General features: G+C 58.9%; 2 protein-coding genes across 10 annotated transcripts in view; one reads left to right on the top strand and one right to left on the bottom strand.

The window, feature by feature from the left end:
- Positions 1 to 2,338, bottom strand: part of DOT1L (DOT1 like histone lysine methyltransferase) — a 76,904-nt gene extending 74,566 nt beyond the window's left edge. For 2 of the 9 annotated variants that reach the window (XM_080382222.1, XM_080382225.1), the window contains exon 1: positions 1,799 to 2,334. In XM_080382222.1, coding sequence (XP_080238348.1) covers positions 1,799 to 1,879 — 81 coding nt within the window. In that variant the 5' untranslated portion in view covers positions 1,880 to 2,334. Of the gene's footprint in view, positions 1 to 1,117; positions 1,383 to 1,798 lie in introns of those variants that run through there. The other 7 variants (XM_080382228.1, XM_080382231.1, XM_080382232.1 and 4 more) reach the window with 7 other exon arrangements.
- Positions 2,339 to 15,892: 13,554 nt separating this feature from the next.
- The window catches only part of AP3D1 (adaptor related protein complex 3 subunit delta 1), a 46,870-nt gene continuing 42,432 nt past the window's right edge, over positions 15,893 to 20,330 (top strand). Inside the window, exon 1 of the mRNA XM_080383180.1 lies at positions 15,893 to 16,200. Coding sequence (XP_080239306.1) covers positions 16,105 to 16,200 — 96 coding nt within the window. The 5' untranslated portion in view covers positions 15,893 to 16,104. The remainder of the gene's footprint in view (positions 16,201 to 20,330) is intronic.

Raw genomic sequence — 20,330 nt, 5'->3', positions numbered from 1 at the left:
TAGCACATGTGGATAAGCATCCCTGCCCGTTGTACTTCTCATTCACTGGGAAAGAAATTCTATGTACTGTGCCATCTTCACAAGCGGCTGCCCAGGTTCTCCTAAATTAACTAAACCCTTACTTCCCATGCTGCAAAAAGCAGCACTGAAACACACGTTTTAAGGCGGGGTGGGGGTGTTTGAGGTTACGGTTTGAGGAGGGTTATTTGTTAAGCCTGTAGGAAGTTTTATGAATCTACATAAAACCATTCCTTCATTCCAGATTAATCCCTAACCTATGTAATCTTTAACCTATGCTTCACGCAACCTGCTCGGAGATGCAAGTTAATAATTGGCCACACGAAGAAAACCGAACTGGACATCGTTATACTTTCAGTTTCTGTCAATTTAAGCAGAGCCCGCGCCCGCGAACACACACAGACACGAATGACAGAGCTGCCCAAACAGGAAAGGCTGCATTAACCAGTGTGTGCTGGAGGCTCCAGCTCCGGGAGCAGCCGATGAAAACAGCACGCCAGTATACATGGAGGATGTTTGGGAAACCATAGATAAAGCAACAGCACCGAAAGGCAGGCAGGAGATACGAACACGCAGCCATCTCCCCTGCCACAAGCAATATATTTCTAATCATTCACACACAAGCGCGTCACGATTGCCAAGCGAGCAACAATATCAGCCGCCCCAGCCTGTGTGTCCCAGCATGTTCTCCCCGCGCAGCGGCACACGTACAAGAGCAAAGCCTGAAACACAAGGGATCATCAACAGCACCCAAGCCAAGTAAAACAGAGAGATTTTTTTTTTTCCTTTCACGAACTGCTCTCAGAGGTGCTACCAACAGTTAAGAGTGGAAAATCGTCCAAGGGCTGGTACAAACCCTGCAGGCGTTAGAAAAACACCAAGGCAAAACCTCCAACGCGCCTTTCGCCTCTCGTGAGATTTTCGCCCATTGGCACATGGACATTGTTATCAAGGTCACACATCTCCCACCCGGGGCTCGGGAGAGGCAGGAAAAAAAGTCAGGCAAGTTGGAGAAAAACGGCGGCTCGCGTCACCGAGCGGGGACAAGTGACATTTTCTGGGGAAGCATGCGGATTACGGCTGCCATCAACTGACAAACCTGACTTGAATTCTTGTTCAGCCGAAATAAAAGAGAAGCTCCAAGGGCACCCGTTGGAGGGAGGCGGCAGCAGCAGCACCGACACTCAATTAACCTCCCCGCAATTAACGCTTCTCTTGATTATTTCCACATATCACGAGGGGGGGGGGGGGTGCCCCCCCGACCACCCGCAGCCGTGGGTGATGGGGGCGATGTTTACCATCCCGGGAGCCCCCTCCTCGCCACCCCGCTGGAAGCAGCTCTGGTTATTAACCAGTTACACCAGCTGAGGAAAAGACGAAAACTTTTCATTAACCAGTCCTCCTCCTCCCCGCCCTTCGGTTTAGTCAACCAATTATAAAAAGAAATTGGGGATTTGAGTTGCAGGAGAGCGGCGGCGGCGGCGCCCCGGGCCGGGCAGCCCCTCACCCTCCACCCGCCGCTCCGGGGGGGCTCCCGCCCGGCCAGCGCTCCCGGGGAAATAACGCCAATTACTCCCGTTCCCGGGGAAATAACGCCAATTACTCCCGTTCCCGGGGAAATAACGCCAATTACTCCCGCTGCCGGGAAGGGGACGCATTAACAGATTGATTAACAAGTGACAGGGAGCGCTGAGGGGGGGGAAGGGGCCGGGGGCCGCCGCGGGTGGCCGGGCCCGGGCGGCGCTGACAGGGCAGGTGCCGGGGCCGGGGCCATACTCACGTAGACGGGCAGCGGCCAGGGATAGACGGCGGGCTCGGCTCCCACGGGCGACTTCAGCCGCAGCTCCAGCCTCTCGCCCATGTCGGCAGCCGGAGGAGGAGGAGGAGGCGGCGGCGGCCCCGCACCATGCTAGAGGGGCCGGCCGGGGTGGGGTGTGGCGGCCGGGCCCGGCCGGGGGGCGTGTGCGAGGTGAGGCGGCGGTACAGGGAGGGAGGGAGGAAGGGGAGGAGGAGGAGGAGGGGGGGGGGGGAGCGGCGGGGAGGGGAGGCCGGTACCGGCGGGGGCGCCCGTTCCCCCTCAGCCTCCCTCTATTGTCGTTAGCGGCTCGCGGGGCTCTCCGGCGCCGCCGCCATCTTGGGCCGGCGTGAGGCGAAGCACAATGAGGCGCCGGGGCCGGGCCGGGCCGGGCCCGACCGACGCGCCAGACGCGGGGAGGGGAGGGAGGGAAGGGGGGGGCGGGGAGGGGGGGGCGCGGCCTCACGCTCCCTCCCCCCTGTCCTCAGCTGCCCTCCCCGCGCGCGCTCCCGCCCACGCGCGCGCCCCCGCCGCGCGTGACAGCCGCGCGCCCCCCCCCCCGCCGGCGAGGGCGCGCGTGGGTGTCACGCGCGGCGGGGGCGCGCGCGGGGCTGGGGCGCTGCGGTCGGGCACCGGTTGGAAACCCCCGTGGGGGCGACGGGGCGAGGCCAGCACGTTGCACACGCGTAGCACGGCCGGGCTGCGGGGCCACGCGTGTGTGTGACGGGGGGGTGACAGTGCACGGCTGGAACACCCGAGCGATAGTGCATAGCTGGAACACACATGTGAGTGTGATAGTGCACGGCTGGAACACACAGGTGAGTGTGATAGTGCACGGCTGGAACACTCTTGTGATAGTGCATAGCTGGAACACACAGGTGAGTGTGATAGTGCATGGCTGGAACACACATGTGAGTGATCGTGCACGGCTGGAACACACGTGTGATAGTGCATAGCTGGAACACACAGGTGAGTGTGATAGTGCAGGGCTGGAACACCCATGTGATAGTGCACGGCTGGAACACACATGTGAGTGTGATAGTGCATGGCTGGAACACACAGGTGAGTGTGATAGTGCACGGCTGGAACACTCGTGTGATAGTGCATGGCTGGAACACACAGGTGAGTGTGATAGTGCACGGCTGGAACACCCATGTGATAGTGCATGGCTGGAACACACAGGTGAGTGTGATAGTGCACGGCTGGAACACCCATGTGATAGTGCATGGCTGGAACACACGTGTGGGTGTGATAGTGCAAGGCTGGAATACTCATGTGATAGTACAAGGCTGGAACACCCATGTGGTAGTGCACGGCTGGAACACACATGTGAGTGTGATAGTGCATAGCTGGAACACACATGTGAGTGTGATAGTGCAGGGCTGGAACACCCATGTGATAGTGCATAGCTGGAACACACAGGTGAGTGTGATAGTGCACGGCTGGAACACTCGTGTGATCGTGCATGGCTGGAACACACGTGTGAGTGTGATAGTGCAAGGCTGGAATACTCATGTGATAGTGCAAGGCTTGCACCACATGCTCAGGTGGCCATGCAATGCTGGAACACCCCATGTGATAGTGCACGGCTGGAACACCCGTGTGAGTGTGACAGTGCAAGCAAGGCTGGAGCTCCCCCTGTGATAGTGCAAGGCTTGCATGCTGTGCTCAGGTGGCCCTGCAAGGCTGGAACACCCTGTGTGATAGTGCACGGCTGGAACATGCGTGTGATAGTGCACGGCTGGAACACATGTGTGATAGTGCATGGCTGGAACACCTGTGTGAGTGTGACAGTGTGAGGCTGGAGCTCCCCGTGTGACAGGGCAAGGCTTGCACACCATGCTCAGGTGGCTGTGCAAGGGTAAAACACCCATGTGAGTGTGACAGTGCAAGGCTGGAACACTCCATGTGATAGTGCAAGGCTTGCATGCTGTGCTCAGGTGGGTGTGCAAAGCTGCAACACTCCATGGAACACAGCGCTTGGGTGGGCGTGCAAGGCCGCAATGCCCTGTGTGACAGTGCAAGGCTTGCACACTGCACTCATGCAGCCGTGCAAGGCTGGACCACCCCATGTGACAGTGCAAGGGTCACACACAGCACTCACACAGCTATGCAAGGCTGGAGCTCCCCATGTGACAGTGCAAGGGTTACACGCAGTGCTCTGGTGGCCGTGCAAGCCTGGAGCGCCATGTGACAGTGCAAGGCTGGAACCCTCCCCGTGATGGCACAAGGCTGGCACGCAGCGTTTGGGTGACCGTGCAAACCTGGAGCAGCCCATGTGAGGGTGCAAGGCTGACGCACTGAATTCGAAGGATTGTGCAAGGCTGGTGTGCCCCATGCAATGGCACGAGGCTGGTACACAGCACTTGGGTGGCCGTGCAAGGCTGGCGCGCCCCGTGCAACATCAAGGTCACTAAAGCAAAACAACGTGCCCATGTGCCGCGTGGCTGCTGGTGCAAAGTCTGCGCACAAGTGACAGCATGAGCTTTTCACAAGGTGCATGTGACTCAACCGGGGGCACCCGAGGGGCTCCATGTGGCTCCAGGTAGGAGCTTCAGTGGGGGATGGGGACCCCCAGCCTGCGGCCTCACACCAGGGCAGCACCCGCGTGTCAATCGGTGCATCTTCTGGTGGGGCCGGGGCACCAGGGTCCATCGCCCACAAACGCAGGCGCAGAGAGCAGCAATAGGGGGCCCCGCAGCTGCTGCTCCCTAAGGCAACTACAGCCTTACAACCCGGTGTAACCTGGTAGCAGGACTGTGGGAGGAGGCCATGATGTCCCTTGGCATCTCTGTAGGTGCCCAGCTGTGTCCGCAGCTGGGCGATAAAAGCTGAGCGATAACGTCAGGCCAGAGCTTCCCCTGCCGGTGTGGTCTGTGGGTGCTGATGTCCCTTGTTTGGGGACCTGTGGGTGCCCTGGGGTGCAGGGACACCTGGGTGGGGTGTGGGGACACCTGGGTGCCCTGCCACCCCGTCCTGGGTTGCAGGGACTCCTGGGTGGGTTGCGGGGACATCTGGGTGCCCTGCCACCCTGCTCTGGGGTTTGGGGACACCTGGGTGCCCTGCCACCCTGTCCTGGGTTGCAGGGACACCTGGGTGGGGTGTAGGGACATCTGGGTGCCCTGCCACCCTGCTCTGCGGTGCAGGCGCTGCCCCCCTCCAGCTATAGGCAGAGTCCCGGTGCCCCATCCCCATGCATGACAGGGACACAGCCCCATGGTGGGGTGGGACATGGGGGCCTCCTGCTGCTGGGGCTCCTCCGCTTGCGGGGACAAGAAAATCCCAGCCGGAGGAAGCATTGCCGCAGCTCCCCCAAACCAGCTGCGGCACTGGGGACCCCGGCAGGTGCAGCCAGGGTCACCTCGCCCCACGCTGGCACCTTGGCAAAGGGACGGTGCACCCCAATGCCCGCCACTGACTCAGCCACCCTCGGTGGTGACGCCGGCTCCTGGCAGGGTGTGTGCCCGCCTGCGGCGCCCCAGGGTCCTGGTGGTGCACACGGGCATGATCCCCCCCGAGAAGGGGCAGGCTCCGTGCCGAAGGTCTCAGCAGGACCGCAGGAGCTGCCATCATCGCTGTGTCGCAGCAGTTGGAGCCGACCCCAGCTGCCAGTCTCAGCCCTGGTGCGGGGGCAGGAGTGTTTCCAGCGGGGTGGTGGGCTCAGAGCTCCGGCAGGTAAAGCACCTGCACCCCTGGGTCGGCTGGGAGCCCTCAAAAGCAGCCGCTGCCATCCCAGCAGGTGATTTTTCAGGCTGTGGCACATGGATGCAGTGCCCAGCGCCTCGGGACTCTCCAGCCCTCAGCTTGGTGGCAGTTGGTTCTGAGGGAAGAGCACCCAACGCCACTGCAGCACCAACAGCCTCACTGCACCCCGCTCCCACCCCACGCCCGCTGGAGTGGGGGGATTGCCATGCCACATGCGGGTTTCCATTTGAGGGCTGGAAAAGCAACAGCAAGCCCATGTCTGCTGGGGATGAGCATCCCTGCAGGACAGGAGCATCCCACATCTGCTGGGGATGAGCATCCTGATGGGACAGGAGCATCCCACATCTGCCGATGATGAGCATCCCTGGGGGACAGGAGCATCCCACATCTGCCAGGGAGGAGCATTCTGATGGGACAGGAGCATCCCATGTCTGCTGGGGATGAGCATCCCTGTGGGACAGGAATATCCTGCATCTGCTGGGGATGAGCATCCTGGTGGGACAGGAGCATCCCGCGTCTGCTGGGGATGAGTTCCCTGTGGGTCCAAAGCATCCCAAGGCAGCACTCGCAGCCTGGGCCGGCATTGCTGAGCCTGAGCTCAGCTCCCGCATCCTGCCGACAGCTTCTGGAAGGAGCCGGTCTTTCCCCACCAAAGCGGCGGTGGAAGTTGTGCTGGAAGCGGGGGGCTGGGGACACCCCGCTCAGGTTCTCGCTTTCTCAGCCCAGGATCGGTAAACACGGCGCGGGGCAGGATGCTTTTGCCATCTGTCTCTCCTGGCTGTTGTCCCCCACGTACTAATCTCATCTCCCTTTTCCCCTGATGGAGAGGATGTGGGTCAGCTGCAAACGTGCTGGGGAGGTTGGGGGGCCACCTGCCACGGTGCCAGGGTCTGCACCAGTCCACGGTGTCCCTGCTCTGCTGTGACCACATCTCTCCCCCTGTGCTGGGCTACAACTCTGGGGCCAGGCAAGGCCACCAGAGCCCAGTGGGCTTTTGCCAAGTCCTTCGGGATCCCGCTCCCTCCGCCTTGACAATGCACGGAGACGCCCAATATTTGGGCTGAAAAGCAGCATCATGGCCTGGGTCACAGCCGCCATGCTCCTGCTCCTGTCGCCCTGGTGACGCCGCATGGGCAGATGGGGGATGCACCGTGCCTGAAACGTATCCCAGCAGCGCTGCGTGCTGGAGCGGGATGTTTCCTGGCGAGGTGTTCTGTGCATGGTCTAACATCTGTGCTTTTCAACAGGTCGCTGTCCTCCACCGAGACAAGCCGCTGTTGGGTAGAGGTGGGTGCAGAGCCCTGCGCCGACGACCTCACCCTGGGACATGTCCCCACTCCTGTCCCCGCCACTGCTCCCTCATCCAGGAGAGCATCCAGGTCCCAGCTCGGCCACTCTTCCCTTTGTATCCCTCTTTTCCCCCTTAAATGTCCATACGTGCAGAAAGCTACATAACAAGGAATGTTTTTCTAAAGAAAACACTAAAATCATCAAGTCAGCAGTGCTTAAACTGCTCTGACTGCCTCTTAAATAATCAATTCATATTTAATTAGCGTACCACAAAACTTCCATTAAATTTAAATAAATAGACATGGCAGGAGCTCTCCGAGGCACAGCAGGCTCCGCTTAAAGAATTCTCTTTGAGTTCGTTAGGTTGGTCTTTAATCAGTTTGTCGTCACAGTCCTTGTGTGGCCCAAGTGGGCTCCTGGGCTACTAATGGGGAGTGACGGAAGGGACAATGACAACGTTTCCTGGACGGATCCAGCTCGGCGCCAGCGCTGGGGTTTTCTGGCAGGTGACGCCTGCCCTACCCCGGATCTTCACCGATCTCGCCAAGTTTTCCATCCAGACGAGGAGAGGGAAGTGAGCACAGCCATGGCTTGGTTGCTGCCGGCGCAGTGAGCTGAACTGGCCCCCAAGAGGTGGCGGCTGCTCTGTCCCCTCCGACAGCCCCAAAATTTGGCTTTTTTGGGTCTCCTCTGCCCACTTGCCCCATGCTTGCCCACGGCGCGGCTCTGCACTGCAGCAGGACCCCCAGGTGCTTCCAGGGCTCCACAGACCACTGATTTTTTGGGGGTACCAGGCAGTGACCACCAGCATCACCCACTCCAGCGCCATGAGACCGGCGTCGGCATCGGCAGCTGCTGCGTTTGGCCAGTGCAGAGGTTTGCAGGGGGAGCAGTACCTGTCTCCCCCTGGGTGGGCTGCCCCCACTGCATCCCCCGCCACTGCCTGCACCTCCCGGCTCCGTGCTGCTGCAATTCAGAACTAAGTAAATTTTTTTGCCACCACCAAGCAAACTGGGTTTGACTGAGGGAGGAACGGGGAAGCGCTGCGCAGCCCCCGGACCACGGCCGTGCTTCTGCCTGGCTCCTGCGGGCATGGGGGGGACACAGGGACGGCATCGATGCACCAACAACATCTTGCACAAGCGATGCTCCGAGCATGCCCTGCACAAGCCTGGTGCAAAGGCACCTCCTGAGCTCCTTCCCACACTGGTGTTATTCCCCTTGGGGCTGCAGGATCAGTTCCCCGCGGGACACCCCACCGTGCTCCTGGGTGCACTGACCTTTGTGGGTGACATGGGGTGGGGCTTGGCCACGGGGTGGGGGTCTGGGTGGGCTCAGGGGCTCGAGGTGCACGTGGCTTCCTCCGGAAAGTTCCCTTTCCAGTGATGTCTCATCTTGGGTATTGACCTGATTTAGTTGACAATAACAAGTTGGATGATGAGGTGGGTTAATGCGGGCAAGTCTGTTCCCATCAGATTAAATATTCCAGCTGGAGCCCTGGGCTTTTGCCCCTGTAACAGCGGGGCAAGATGCTGGTGGTCCACAGTCCCAGGGGGCAGGCTCAGCTCCTTCCTCTGACACCCGCTCCCCACTCTGACACCCCCATCCCTGCAAAAGTCTCCCCTCATCCTGGCTGCCCACATCTTTCTCTTTATTCCTGATCTGGGCTCCCCTGTGACAGGGTTACTGGTGCCCTTGGTGGTGCGTGGTTTTTCCTCCTCTCCCCCTGAGCCTGGACCACAGCCAAGCTCTGTTCACTGTTTCGTGGTAGGACCAATAAAAGTCAGGCTCTTCAAATGGCTCCTGTCGAACAGCTCGGTTCGTGGAGCAGTTAAGCTGTTTAACCCCAGCTGGAATTGCATGTCTCGGTCCCCTGTCAGCCTTCCAACCGCCCCGTGAAACAGGGCAGGACATTTAACAACGCGAACGCAAGCCCAGCCCTGCAGAGCTTCCCTTCCCCTCCTCGCAAAATGGCCCACGTGCCATTTTCCAAGCCCCATTTTTATTTCCAGGGGTCAATCCTGCAGCATGATGGGGAGTTCCCTTCCACATGATGGAGCAGCATCTGTCCTTTCCATCTGTCCTGACAGCTCCCTGGGCCAAATCTCTCCGGGGATGCTCCGGCTGCAGTTGCCACAACAACAAAATGATGCAACAGTTTCCTCTCAGGATGCAGAGGCTGCATTAACACTGGGGACCGGGATAGACGAGAGATGCCACAGCCGCACTGGTGCCAGCAGAGGTGTGGGGAGGACAGAGCCCTTCGTGGTTGTGAACGTCCCCAGTCTGGTCCTGAAAACTGGTCTGTCTGAGCCCAGTTGGGGGGGGCTTTTCTCCCCAGTGAGACACGGCTGCCACCACTGGAGCTGCCCTTGCCCAGGGATGGCAGTGCCGCACGTGAGGAGCCAGCATCCCAGACTCACCGTAGCTGATGCTGGCCAAATTGCTGGCTCTGCTCAGCCCCCCTGGGCTGGACCCACACCCCACCGAGGTTAACAGGGATGTTTCCACTGGAACAAGCCCAGAGTGATCACATCCCCAGCGTGGCCAGGTGTGTGGCGCCCAGAGGGCTGCGTCCCCCTCGCTCCAATGGCAGCACATCCCACATGGGCTCTGCTGCCTGTCCCCAGCGCCCCCACTGCTGGGGCTGGCGGGCACCCACTGCCTACCCCCATGGGTGCTGCGGCTGCACCTTTCAGCCCAGGGGGTTCTCAGGGGGTACAGAGGGTTGCACAGCCGGCCGGGAGGTCCTCCATCGTGAACCAGTACCGGCTGGGGGAAAAACACTGGTGCTGACTGGACATGACCCCCTCCCAGCTCTCCCCCCACTCAGCAAACACCAACCCTATGCTTGCACCAGGGCATCGCTGAGCCTGTCCCCTCCTGCCCTTCCCTGCGCACCACCCTGGCTGCAAGTGAACCCCATGCCCTTGCCAGCCCCCCCCAGTCACTGTCACCTGGGGCTGCAGCCACCCTGAAGCTTTCCCCCTTCTGCTGTGTGGGGCAGGGGGTGGTGCTATGATGAAGGGCTCTGCCCCGCACATCCCACTCCCATGGGGATCACCACCACGCTGGGATGGACGCGCAGAGGATGGGGAGGAGGAAACTCCCCCTGCGCCCACCAACTGCTCCGTGCTCGTGGGCTGTGTGGGTGCCCATGTGCTGGTGAGTCAACCACCACGTGGTGGCACCTGGGCCCAGCCAGGAGCCAAACTGGGGGGGCAAGAGTGGCCCCGGGGGCTGCTGCCCCACACGGGTGGTGGATCAACCCAGCCAGGGGTCCTGGAGTTAAACCCCCAGAGGGGCTTCCCTCTGCAGGGAGCAATGTGCAGGCACGAAACGGGGGCTCTCATCTCCACTCTGAGCCTAGGGCTCCCCGGCACACACAGCCCCCCTAGAATCTGGGGACCAGGTACCTCCTGAGGGCACGCAGGCACCCGCTCGATGCCACTTGCTGAATTGCTGCGGGAAAGCCCAGCTCTGCCTGGGTGCCGGGTGGGATGGGGCTGGAGTGGGGTTTGCTCGAGGGGTGCTGAGCTCCAACCCCCCTGCACAGCCTGGAGCTGGGGCTCCCCCCGGCTCCCCCCACCCTGCCAGCTTTCTGTGCTGTGCCACGGAAAACCAGCCCCAATTTCATCCTTTTAGGCTCTGCTGGCACCTGAATCACCCAGCGCCACGGCCTCGCCGTGCATTAGCAGATGCCACGCTGCCAGAGTGCTCCCGGGGCCACGGAGTCCGCGTGGGGACCCTCTGCCGTGACCCCACAGGGACCCACAGCCCAAACCAGTCTGTCCCCACCACTGGGGCTCCCAGCTTGCCGCTGGCTCAGCAGTTGGGCAGCTTTTGGCCCCAGTGCACCCCTTGGCTGGGCAGCCCCCAGCCCCCCTGCCCGTGCTGCAGTGGGCAGCCAAGCTGCAGCACCCTGGCTCCGTTGGGTGCATGGGGAGGACGCAGCACCCAGTTTTCCAGGGGCTCCCCAAACCCCCAGCTCACTGGGCTGGCCCGATCTAGCCTGGCAGTGTTTGCAACCAATTCCAAGCAACCAATTAAATGGGGCATTTTGGGGCATGAGGCCGCGGTATTTAATCCTTGGGATCCATCCCTGCTCCAGGATGGCACCGTCCCTGCACGTGCGGCTGTGTCCTTGTTCCAGGGGGGACTGGGTGGGGGACAGAGGTGCTGGCAGAGTCGGGGCAAGGGGCTGTGCCAGCTGCACGTGCGGCAGGGTGCCAGAGCCCAGCCGCCCGCTGCGGGGCCACAGCAGCCATGGCACACGCAGCCGCCTGAATGGGTCCCTTGTCCCCACAGTGCCAGCTGGCTGGGTGCCCCGCTCCGTGCCTGGCCCCTGGGGACACCAGCTGCCCCCACCCCACAGCTCACCCGTCACCCAGCCAGGGCACCCATCACCCACACCCTAGCGTGGGTGACCCAAACATGGGGCACCCATCACCCCCATCCAACATGGGGCACCCATCACCTCCACCCAAACACGGGGCACCCATCACCTCCACCCAAACGTGGGGCACCGTCACCCCCACCCAAATGTGTGGCACCCATCACCCCCACTCAAACATGGGGCACCCATCACCCCCACCCAAACGTGGGGCACCCATCACCCCCACTCAAACATGGGGCACCCATCACCCCCACTCAAACATGGGGCACCCATCTCCTCCATCCAATCATGGGGCACCCATCACCCCCACCCAAACGTGGGGCACTCATTACCTCCACCCAAACGTGGGGCACCCATCACCCCCACCCAAACACGGGGCACCCATCACCCCCATCCAAACATGGGGCACCGATCACCTCCATCTGAACACAGGGCACCCATCACCCCCACCCAAACACGGGGCACCCATCCCCTAAACACGGGGCATCCATCACCTCCACCCAAACGCGGGGCACCCATCCCCCAAATGCGGGTCACTGCCAGCCCCCCGACAAGGGGCACACCACTCGGGACCCCTACCCGCGGCAGGTCCCGCTGTCCCCCCCACGGCTCTCCTGGGCCGCCGGCGCCATCTCGCGGGGACCGAGCAGGAGGCAACGCGGGCAGCGCGGGCAGGGGCAGCAGGGCGGGCAGGGGCGGCAGGGGCGGCAGGGCGGGCAGCGCGGGTAGCGCGGGCAGGGGCGGCAGCGCGGGCAGCGTGCGTAGCGCCGGCAGGGGCGGCAGGGCGGGCAGCGCGGGTAGCGCCGGCAGGGGCGGCAGGGCGGGCAGCGCGGGTAGCGCCGGCAGGGGCGGCAGGGCGGGCAGCGCCGGCAGGGGCGGCAGGGCGGGCAACGCGGGTAGCGCCGGCAGGGGCGGCAGGGCGGGCAGCGCCGGCAGGGGCGGCAGGGCGGGTAGCGCCGGCAGGGCGGGCAACGCGGTAGCGCCGGCAGGGGCGGCAGGGCGGGCAGCGCGGGTAGCGCGGGCAGGGGCGGCAGCGCGGGCAGGGGCGGCAGGGCGGGCAGCACGGGTAGCGCGGGCAGGGGCGGCAGGGTGGGTAGCGCGGGCAGGGCCGGCAGGGCGGGCAGCCCGGACAAGGCGGGCAGAGGAGACAGGGCTAGCAGCCCGGGCAAGGCGGGCAGCGCGGGCAGAGTCAGCAGGGCGGGCAGTGCCGGTCGGGGGCTGCCGGGCAGGCCAGAGCAACACAGGCACGTGGCCATGGGCACCCCAGCACAGGGCACCCTGACACGGGCACCCCACTTTGGGCACCCCGCTATGGGAATCCCAAGACAGGACACCCAGGCATGAGGCGCCCCAGCATGGGCACCCCAAAATGAGCCCCCCGGCACAGGGCACCCTGACACGGACACCTCAATATGGGTACCCTGGCACAGGCATCCCAGCAAGGGCACCCCAAGACAGGGCACCCCCATATGGGCACCCTGGCATGTGGCACTCCAGCGTGGGCATCCCAAAACGGGCACACTGTCACACGCACCTCAGCATGGGGACTGTAACGTGGGGCACCCTGGTATGGGTGCTCCAGCACAGGCACCCCAACATGGGCACCCCAGTGTGGCCATCTGGTGCAGTCACCCCATTACGGGCATCCCCTCAAGGACACCTCAACATGGGACAATATGGGACCCTGGCATGGAGCACCCCAGAAAAGTCACCTGAACATGGGCACAGTGTCACAGGTATCCTGTCATGAGCATCTCATCACAGGCACCCCAACATGGGGCACCCCCATATGGGTACCACAACACGGTCACCCTAACAGGCATGCTAGCACATGCACCCCAGCATGGGCACCCATCACCCCAGCTCCACCACCCATTGCCCTGCTTGTGCCTGGGCCAGCAGCGAGGGGCAGGGACATGCCACAGGGCAGTAGCACCATGAGACGCAGCACCCCTGGACCTTGGCTGGGCACCCAACAAGCCCAGCTTGAGTCTGCCCCTTATCCAGGGACAGGACGGTGGAGGGACATGGCCCTGGGACTGGTGCTGCTGGGCCTAGCCAGTCCAGCATCATGGTCCTGAGGTCCCCTCGCACCGCAGTGGTTGCTGGAGCCCAGCCTGAGTACAACTTTTGTAGCAAATCCTACTTTTGCCCTTGGAGGCTGTACAGCACCAATGCCACGTTTCTTTCCCCTTCAGTTTACACAGAAATAGCAATTAATATAACACAAGCCAAACCTCATTATGTATCACTGGGATGGAGCCTGAGCAGCAAAACCCACGGAGCACTTGGAGCCCCGGGACAGGGGAGTGCTGCCTTTGGGGGAAAAACAGGATTGGGCCCTGAAGAGGCAGCTCAGCCCAGCTCCACCTGGGATGCAATGGGCCAAACTGGTGCTTCCCCATGACGGACACCAGGACTGGGTAGCCTGTGGCTGGAGCTCTCCCATGGCACAGCATCCCTTAGGGATGCTCAGAGGCACAGCATCGAGCAGGAAAGTTCCTTCCCTGAGAAAGCTGCCTGTGAAATTGTAACAGCAATAACAGGAGGTGGCGTTATTTATTTAAAAAAAAAAAAAATAAAGCTGAGCTGCAAAAGCCATGAGACAAGATGGGAATTTTAAGGGCTTGAGGTATTACCAATGGCAATGATTAGGGTCAGAGCCGTGCTCTTAATTAAGGGTGATCATAAGGATTTGGAGGAAGAAGAGTGATAAAGTCATTACCCCAAATCTTTAAGGCTGAAACAAGTCAGGCCACCCCAGGAGGAGAAAACCTTGGAAACTCAGTCCAGAGGGATCAAGTCCTGAGCTGAAATTCATCTGTAGGTGACATTCCCCACACTCTTGGTTCCCAGCAGTCTGCTCGGAGGTGCTGCTGTGGCGCTGGGTGCATGCATGGCGCTGGGCAGCTCACCACGCTGCTGTGCCCCCCAGCCCATGCTCCTGCAGCCAGCCCTGTCCCATGGGCGTGCGGTGTGACAGCGTGACGACAGTGTGGCAGCGTGCAGGCCTGGGCTCCGGCTGGAAAATGAGCTGGGTGGCCACCGGGGCTTTTGGGGAGGTTTTTGGTGGAGCCCCTTGGGGAGCAGCACTGGCTCAGGGGGGCAGTGCTGGGGGACGGTGGCAACATGGATGGGCACAACCCACCACCTCAGCCAAGGTACCTGGATGCCATCCATCCAATGAGGACTCTGGGGCACCTGGATGCCATCCATCCGATGAAGACTGGGGGTACCTGGATGCCATCCATCCTGTGAGGACTCCTGCAAACAGAACTCTCACCCTTTGACTTTTTCCCTGAAAAAAGGAAACCTGAGGCTCCAGGGTGGATGTGCACAGCTATTTCTGGCTACAACAACAACCCCTCTGGCTCCCTTCTGCCAGGGCCCAACAAGGAGCTGGGAGTCGGATCCACAGGCAGGGACCAAAGGGGAAGGCATGGGAAGCAAACGGAAACCCTGCTCCTTTCCCCGGCTATGAAGCGGCTCAAAATCCCGAGCAGCTCTTGGCAAGGTCACATCTCCATCTCATCCCAAGTGCCTGTTTGTTCCTCTCCTTTCCCAGCTGCTGGAATCCTGCTCAGGAGGCGAAGGTGGGGTGGGAACGGTGGGGAAGCAGCCCCTCCACGTTTCCTTTTCTCTTTCCTGTTCCATGGCACAGCCACCCCTGCGGGACGGCACCCCCCGGCAGACGCACCTGGGCTGACACAGGTGCTGGGCGCTGGCACTTGTCACCTGGGGAAGCGGGTGACTCTATCCATGAGGCCACCCAGGTCCCCACGAGTGTCAGTGGCTGCAAGTGGCTGTGGAGGCTGGTGCTCGCTCCGCATGGGGTGGCTGCAGTGGGTGCCTGGGGGCTGCGTCCCCACCAGGGCACTGCCAGAACCAGGCCCTGCTGGCTGTGCAGCCGGTGATGACACCTGTGAGCTGCGGCTGGAGCTCTGCCAGCCCACCAGGGCCCCACGGCACCCGGCCCCATGGGAGGACCCCAGCCCCACAGGGGGACCCAAGGGACCCCGAGTCCCACAGAGGGACCCCAGCCCCACGGAAAGACCCCAGCCCCATGAAGTGGACCCAAGGGACTCAAGTCCCACAGAGGGACCCCAGCCCCACAAGGGGACCCAAGTCCCACAGACAGACCCCAGGCCCATGGACGGACCCCAGCCCCACGAAGGGGACCCAAGGGACCCGAGTCCCACAGAGGGACCCCAGCCCCACAAAGAGGACCTGAGTCCCACGGACAGACCCCAGGCCCATGGACAGACCCCAGCCCCACGAAGGGGACCCAAGGGACCCCAGTCCTACACCCCTGCCCCACAAAGTGACCTGAGTCCCACGGAGGGACCCCAGCCCCATGGACGGACCCGAATCCCACGGAGAGACCCCCGTCCTAGGCGTGGGCCCGCTCTCCCCCCGCCACGTGGGACCAGCGGGAGCGCTCCCGGGGGCGGGGCCAAGCGGGCGGGCGGGAACTCGGGGGCGGGGTCAGGGGCAGCCTGTGACGCGGCCGTGCGTAGTGGGTTTAGCGTGGGAGGGGCGGGGCCGCGGAAGGCGGGGCGGGGCCGGGGCCGGCCGGGCGCGGCGGGGGCGGGCGCGGGGGCGTGGTGTAGCGGGCGGGGGCGGGGCCGGGCCCTCAGCTGACCGGCCGCCATTTTGTCAGGCGCTGGGAGGCTGAGCGCAGCCCGGAGCTGGGGCTTGCGGCCGCCGGGCCGCCTCTGCCTGCCGCTCGCCCCGTGCCCCGCCGCGGGCCGGCACCGCCCGCGCCCCCTGCCCCCCGCCCGGCATGTGAGCGGCCCGGGCCCGCTGGTCTCACCCGTAGCGGCAGTAGGAGCCGCGGCGGCCCCCCCGGCTGGGCCCGGCCCCTCAGCCCCGAGCGCAGGCCCCGCGGCCCGCCGCCGCCATGGCGCTGAAGATGGTGAAGGGCAGCATCGACCGCATGTTTGACAAGAACCTGCAGGACCTGGTGCGCGGGATCCGCAACCACAAGGAGGACGAGGTGAGCGGCCCCGGCCCCCCCGCCGAGGGGCTGCCGCCTCCCCCGGGCCCGCCGCCCGGGGCTGCCTCGCCTCAGCCCTCCCATGGGCTGTCACCCGGGCCGGCCGGCGGTGGGGGCTGCCCTCCGCGGGGCTGCGCCGGGCCCGGAGCAGCCGGGGGCTCGGTCCCCCGGGAGAGGGGATGTTGCGCTGGGGGAGGTGGAAGCAGGAGTCAGAACGAGGAAGATGATGCCGGGGTGTGGGCTGGGGGGAAGGACCGTGCGAGGAGAAGGCACCGGGGAGCAGGAGCTGCAAAGGAGGCTGAGGGAGGGTCACGCCTGATACCGGCATCCCCATTTAGTGTGTTATGTGGTGGCCGGATCCCCGAGACGCGTACATACATACACATCCAACTGGGATTCCGCCCTGTGGTGCTGCTAGGGTCAGGTGCTGTAGTGGACTGTACTCCATCGTGAAGCTGATACACGGGAAACCCCAGGCACAATTCAGCTTTCCAGTTATTCATGTTGTACATCTTCTCACTAAAATGTATTTTCATTGTTACAGACGTCTTGTAGCCAGAAAACAGTTGGAAGTGTTGGCCCGTTAACTCTCCCTTGTATTAGAAGCACGTGATTGGGAAATTAGTATAGGTGAAATAATTAGTCATCAAGAATGTGTTATGTGAGACTTTCCACATTGAGGTGTCACTTGTTAATTGGGAAGTAACAAACACTAAGGATATAATTTATGTTCATCTTCAAGTAAGTAGTCATGGCTGTGGGAGCTTTCTCATGAACGGTCTAACAGTTTTGCTTTGCTGGGATATCCGTGAGTTGCTGTGGAGTTAGTGACAGGCTAAAAGTATTTGCAGACTACCATGGGTCTTCATACAAGTACAATATCCAAATGGTATCAGCTATGAAAAGTATCTGAAAAAGTTGTAAGCATGGAACTAAATGGAATACTGAATTTGGAAGGCTGTGGTCTTCATTACTGGTGCTGTTGGACTGAAACGCAAAACACAACCTCCAAACCACTTGAATGTTCCAACGGTTTTTAAGCCTGTAGTGCACAGGGCAAGGCGTTATGTGGTAGTGATGACACCTGGGAAACTTACGTTTTTGTTTTAGTATATGTTAAATTTATGGGTATTGATTTGGTGACAGAGGAAGATAGTGCTACTATGAAGTGTGCAGTGCCCTGCAAAACGGGGGAAACTACATGGAAAAGCAGAAACAGCGTGTTTATGTGCACGCTTGATGCGTTGTACTCAAAGCTGAAACAGGTGAACAGAGTTTCTATGGAGCACTTCCCTATAGCATGCTTAGGCCCAGTTTGTATGTTATGCTGCTTTCAGTAAATATGCTTTATTCTTTTGTGCATAGGACAGAAAATGCTTCATCAAGCTGTCAGACCTCTGAGGATCCCTCTGATGAAGGTCCAGGCTGGTCCAGGCCTTTGTGGCACCAGTTGTCTTTGAGGAGGATTGAATGTACTGTTCTCATTTCTAAAATAATTTTGTGACAAATAGCTCCTTTTCCAGGACTTCATAAAGAGCACAGATGCTGTTACGCAGTCAGGATTAACATGTTCCTGTGCATCATAAGCCATACCCAGTTTGTTCTCAGTTTGTGACAAGATCTAGTTAAAATGCAGTGGCTTTTATGTCCTTTGGAATTAGGAAAAAATACTCCTCAGACAATATTGTAGGGCTCTGTATATTTGAAGGAAGTTGTTAGACGGGTATACGCACTCTCTAGGATTCACTGAGGTCAAAGGAAATGTGTTGCCTGTAACTGTAAGAAAGAGGCTGATGTCAGCTGCAGTAGTTGGACAGTAGCACGGTAGTAACTTAAACTAGGGTAGCTCTTTGGTTTGAAATACAAGTCTTGAAATTTTTACAATAGATAACTGTAAGGGTAGTTCCTTTTTATGTCCTCACGTGCACAGCAGAAATTAAAACCTGAACTTCAGGACGTGTTCAGCTGATGAGTAGATGTTGCACTGATGAAACGTGTGCCTTCTGTAACGCAGGCTACTTCCGAATCCTTCAAAGATTTTGCTTAATTACACAGAGTGGCTGCAGACAGCACTGGACTGTTGCTTTTTTCTAGCTGAGCTAGCTGAAGAGGGTTGTAAACCTTCTGCTGTGAATTCAGTACTTCCCAGGCAATGGTTGTGGACGTTTGCTAATTTTCAGGTGATGTTACAAAATCAGAATGGTATTTTAGAGGAAGTAGCTGCAGCATTTCTTCCGCCTTTTCCTACAGTGCTGCCATTGTTCATTGTATCTATTAAATGTTGCCTCAATACTGAATGTAGTTGTTCAACCAATATTTGTGTGTCTCAAGATAAGTGCTTAAAATTAAGACACACGCCCTGTCCTGTTCAGAAGTGCAGATTTGTTTAAAACAAACGGCAGTGTGCTTTGGTGGCAAGGATGTTAGCTGTTGATCTCAGCTCAACAGGAGTCACTCTACGGAAGAGGTGGCTCTAGAGAGGAGGTACTGTGGTTGTTACATAAAAATGAGATAGAAAGAAGTAAAGGCATGATTATTGCTTTGACATCTGATTTAGTTAAGATTTTTGCAAAAGTTTAATTTCTGTTGTGTGTGTTGGTTCTTGTCGTTTGGAATTTAATGACATTGAAATTGTGCCATCCTTTGTCCCTCATCTTCCTGGGCAGCTCTCCTGGTAGGTAGTAAGATTTATTCACTTCCAATTCCTACGCAGGTACCATCACAAGGAGTGTATCTGGTATTTCACTGACGCGTGGAGGATGTTTGTAGTGCAGGATGCGCCAAGTGGTTGTCACCTTGGTTCAGACGTGGGTTTCTCAATACAGCATTCTGACAGACCTGCGTTCTTGCTTGATGGTTTCATGTTCATCGTGTACTGCTGGGACTCTTAAGTGCATACCCCAAAGGCTTGTTGTGAAGTAAATGGAGCATCACAGCTCTTTACTGATAAATTTTAAGTGTCCTCCACCTCACAAGAAGAACTGAGAGAGTACTGGAGGCTGCCTTGCACTTTAGCTCACGTTCTTCCTGCAGAGGGCTTAATTACCTGTCAGAGGCCATTTTCATTTTAGTTTCTGGTCTATATCCAAAGCTGACCTGTTTGTTTTGCATTTAAAATGCTGAAACTGAAGCAACAGCCTTCTGTAAGGATGAGCGGTAAGGGATAGGAGTTGGTTAACAGTCATTTTTCTGTGTAGACATATTCCCTCCATTTTCCAGTCTTCTGGGGCAGATTGGAGCTGCACCATTCTTCTGCAAAGTAAACACAGTGTGGAAGGAATGAGGTAGTGTAACAGCATTAGATCTTTTCCTGGTTTGACATGTTGTGTTTACTTTGCAACGCTCTGTACAGGTGCCTTAAACCCTGTGGTGTTTCCCAGTTGGAAGTCTGAGGGAAAGCCAAACCTGCAAGAAAGAGTTGATCCTATTGCATTCTCTTCTGACCTCTACTTTTAATGCCTTATTTTCTCTCTTTCTGGAAAATAAATCTTTTGGATAATAAAAGTGATGAGTCTTTCACCTGTTACTAGGTGGGTTTGTACCCTATGGAATAACTTCCCTCACTTTGTGCCTACTTTTTATGGATCTGCTACACAGCACGCTCGGGAGGGGAATGACTGGTACCATAGCCAGTTAGAAGCGTAATGGATTTTTTTCCGAGATATTCCAAAGTGAGAAATTAATTCTGTTTAGGGATATTCTCCTGAATCTGAAATAAAAGGAAGGGGTAATCCTTTGATGGTATTTGGCTTTTGTGCAGTGTTTTGTATTTGCAGTTAAGAAAGTTTGTTGTTCTCAACAAGGAAGCTACTGTGTCATGCTATGGTGAGAGCTTCCTTTATAAAACTGAAATGATAAAATAACAGAAACAGAGATGTTAAATGAGTGGTGCTTTGTCCTGTTCAGACCATAGCCCTCTGTGTTTCAAGTGCCTTTGGTTTACTGGAGGACACTTAAGGAGGGCAAAGGGGTTAAAATAAAAAAAAATCCTGCACAGATTGTCTGTGCACTTCTCTCATGACTTGAGAAAATTGCCTCCCTCTTCGTTCAGAGAATCTGCTGCTTGTGTGCCAGGATTAGCACTTCATGGTTTTGGTAATCAATACTTTGAGGAAAAAGTGTATTAAAAA

Source organism: Falco punctatus, assembly GCF_963210335.1.
Source record: "Falco punctatus genome assembly, chromosome: 4".
In the NCBI taxonomy this organism is placed as follows: Eukaryota; Metazoa; Chordata; class Aves; order Falconiformes; family Falconidae; genus Falco; species Falco punctatus.
This window is presented reverse-complemented; position numbering and strand designations above follow the sequence as displayed.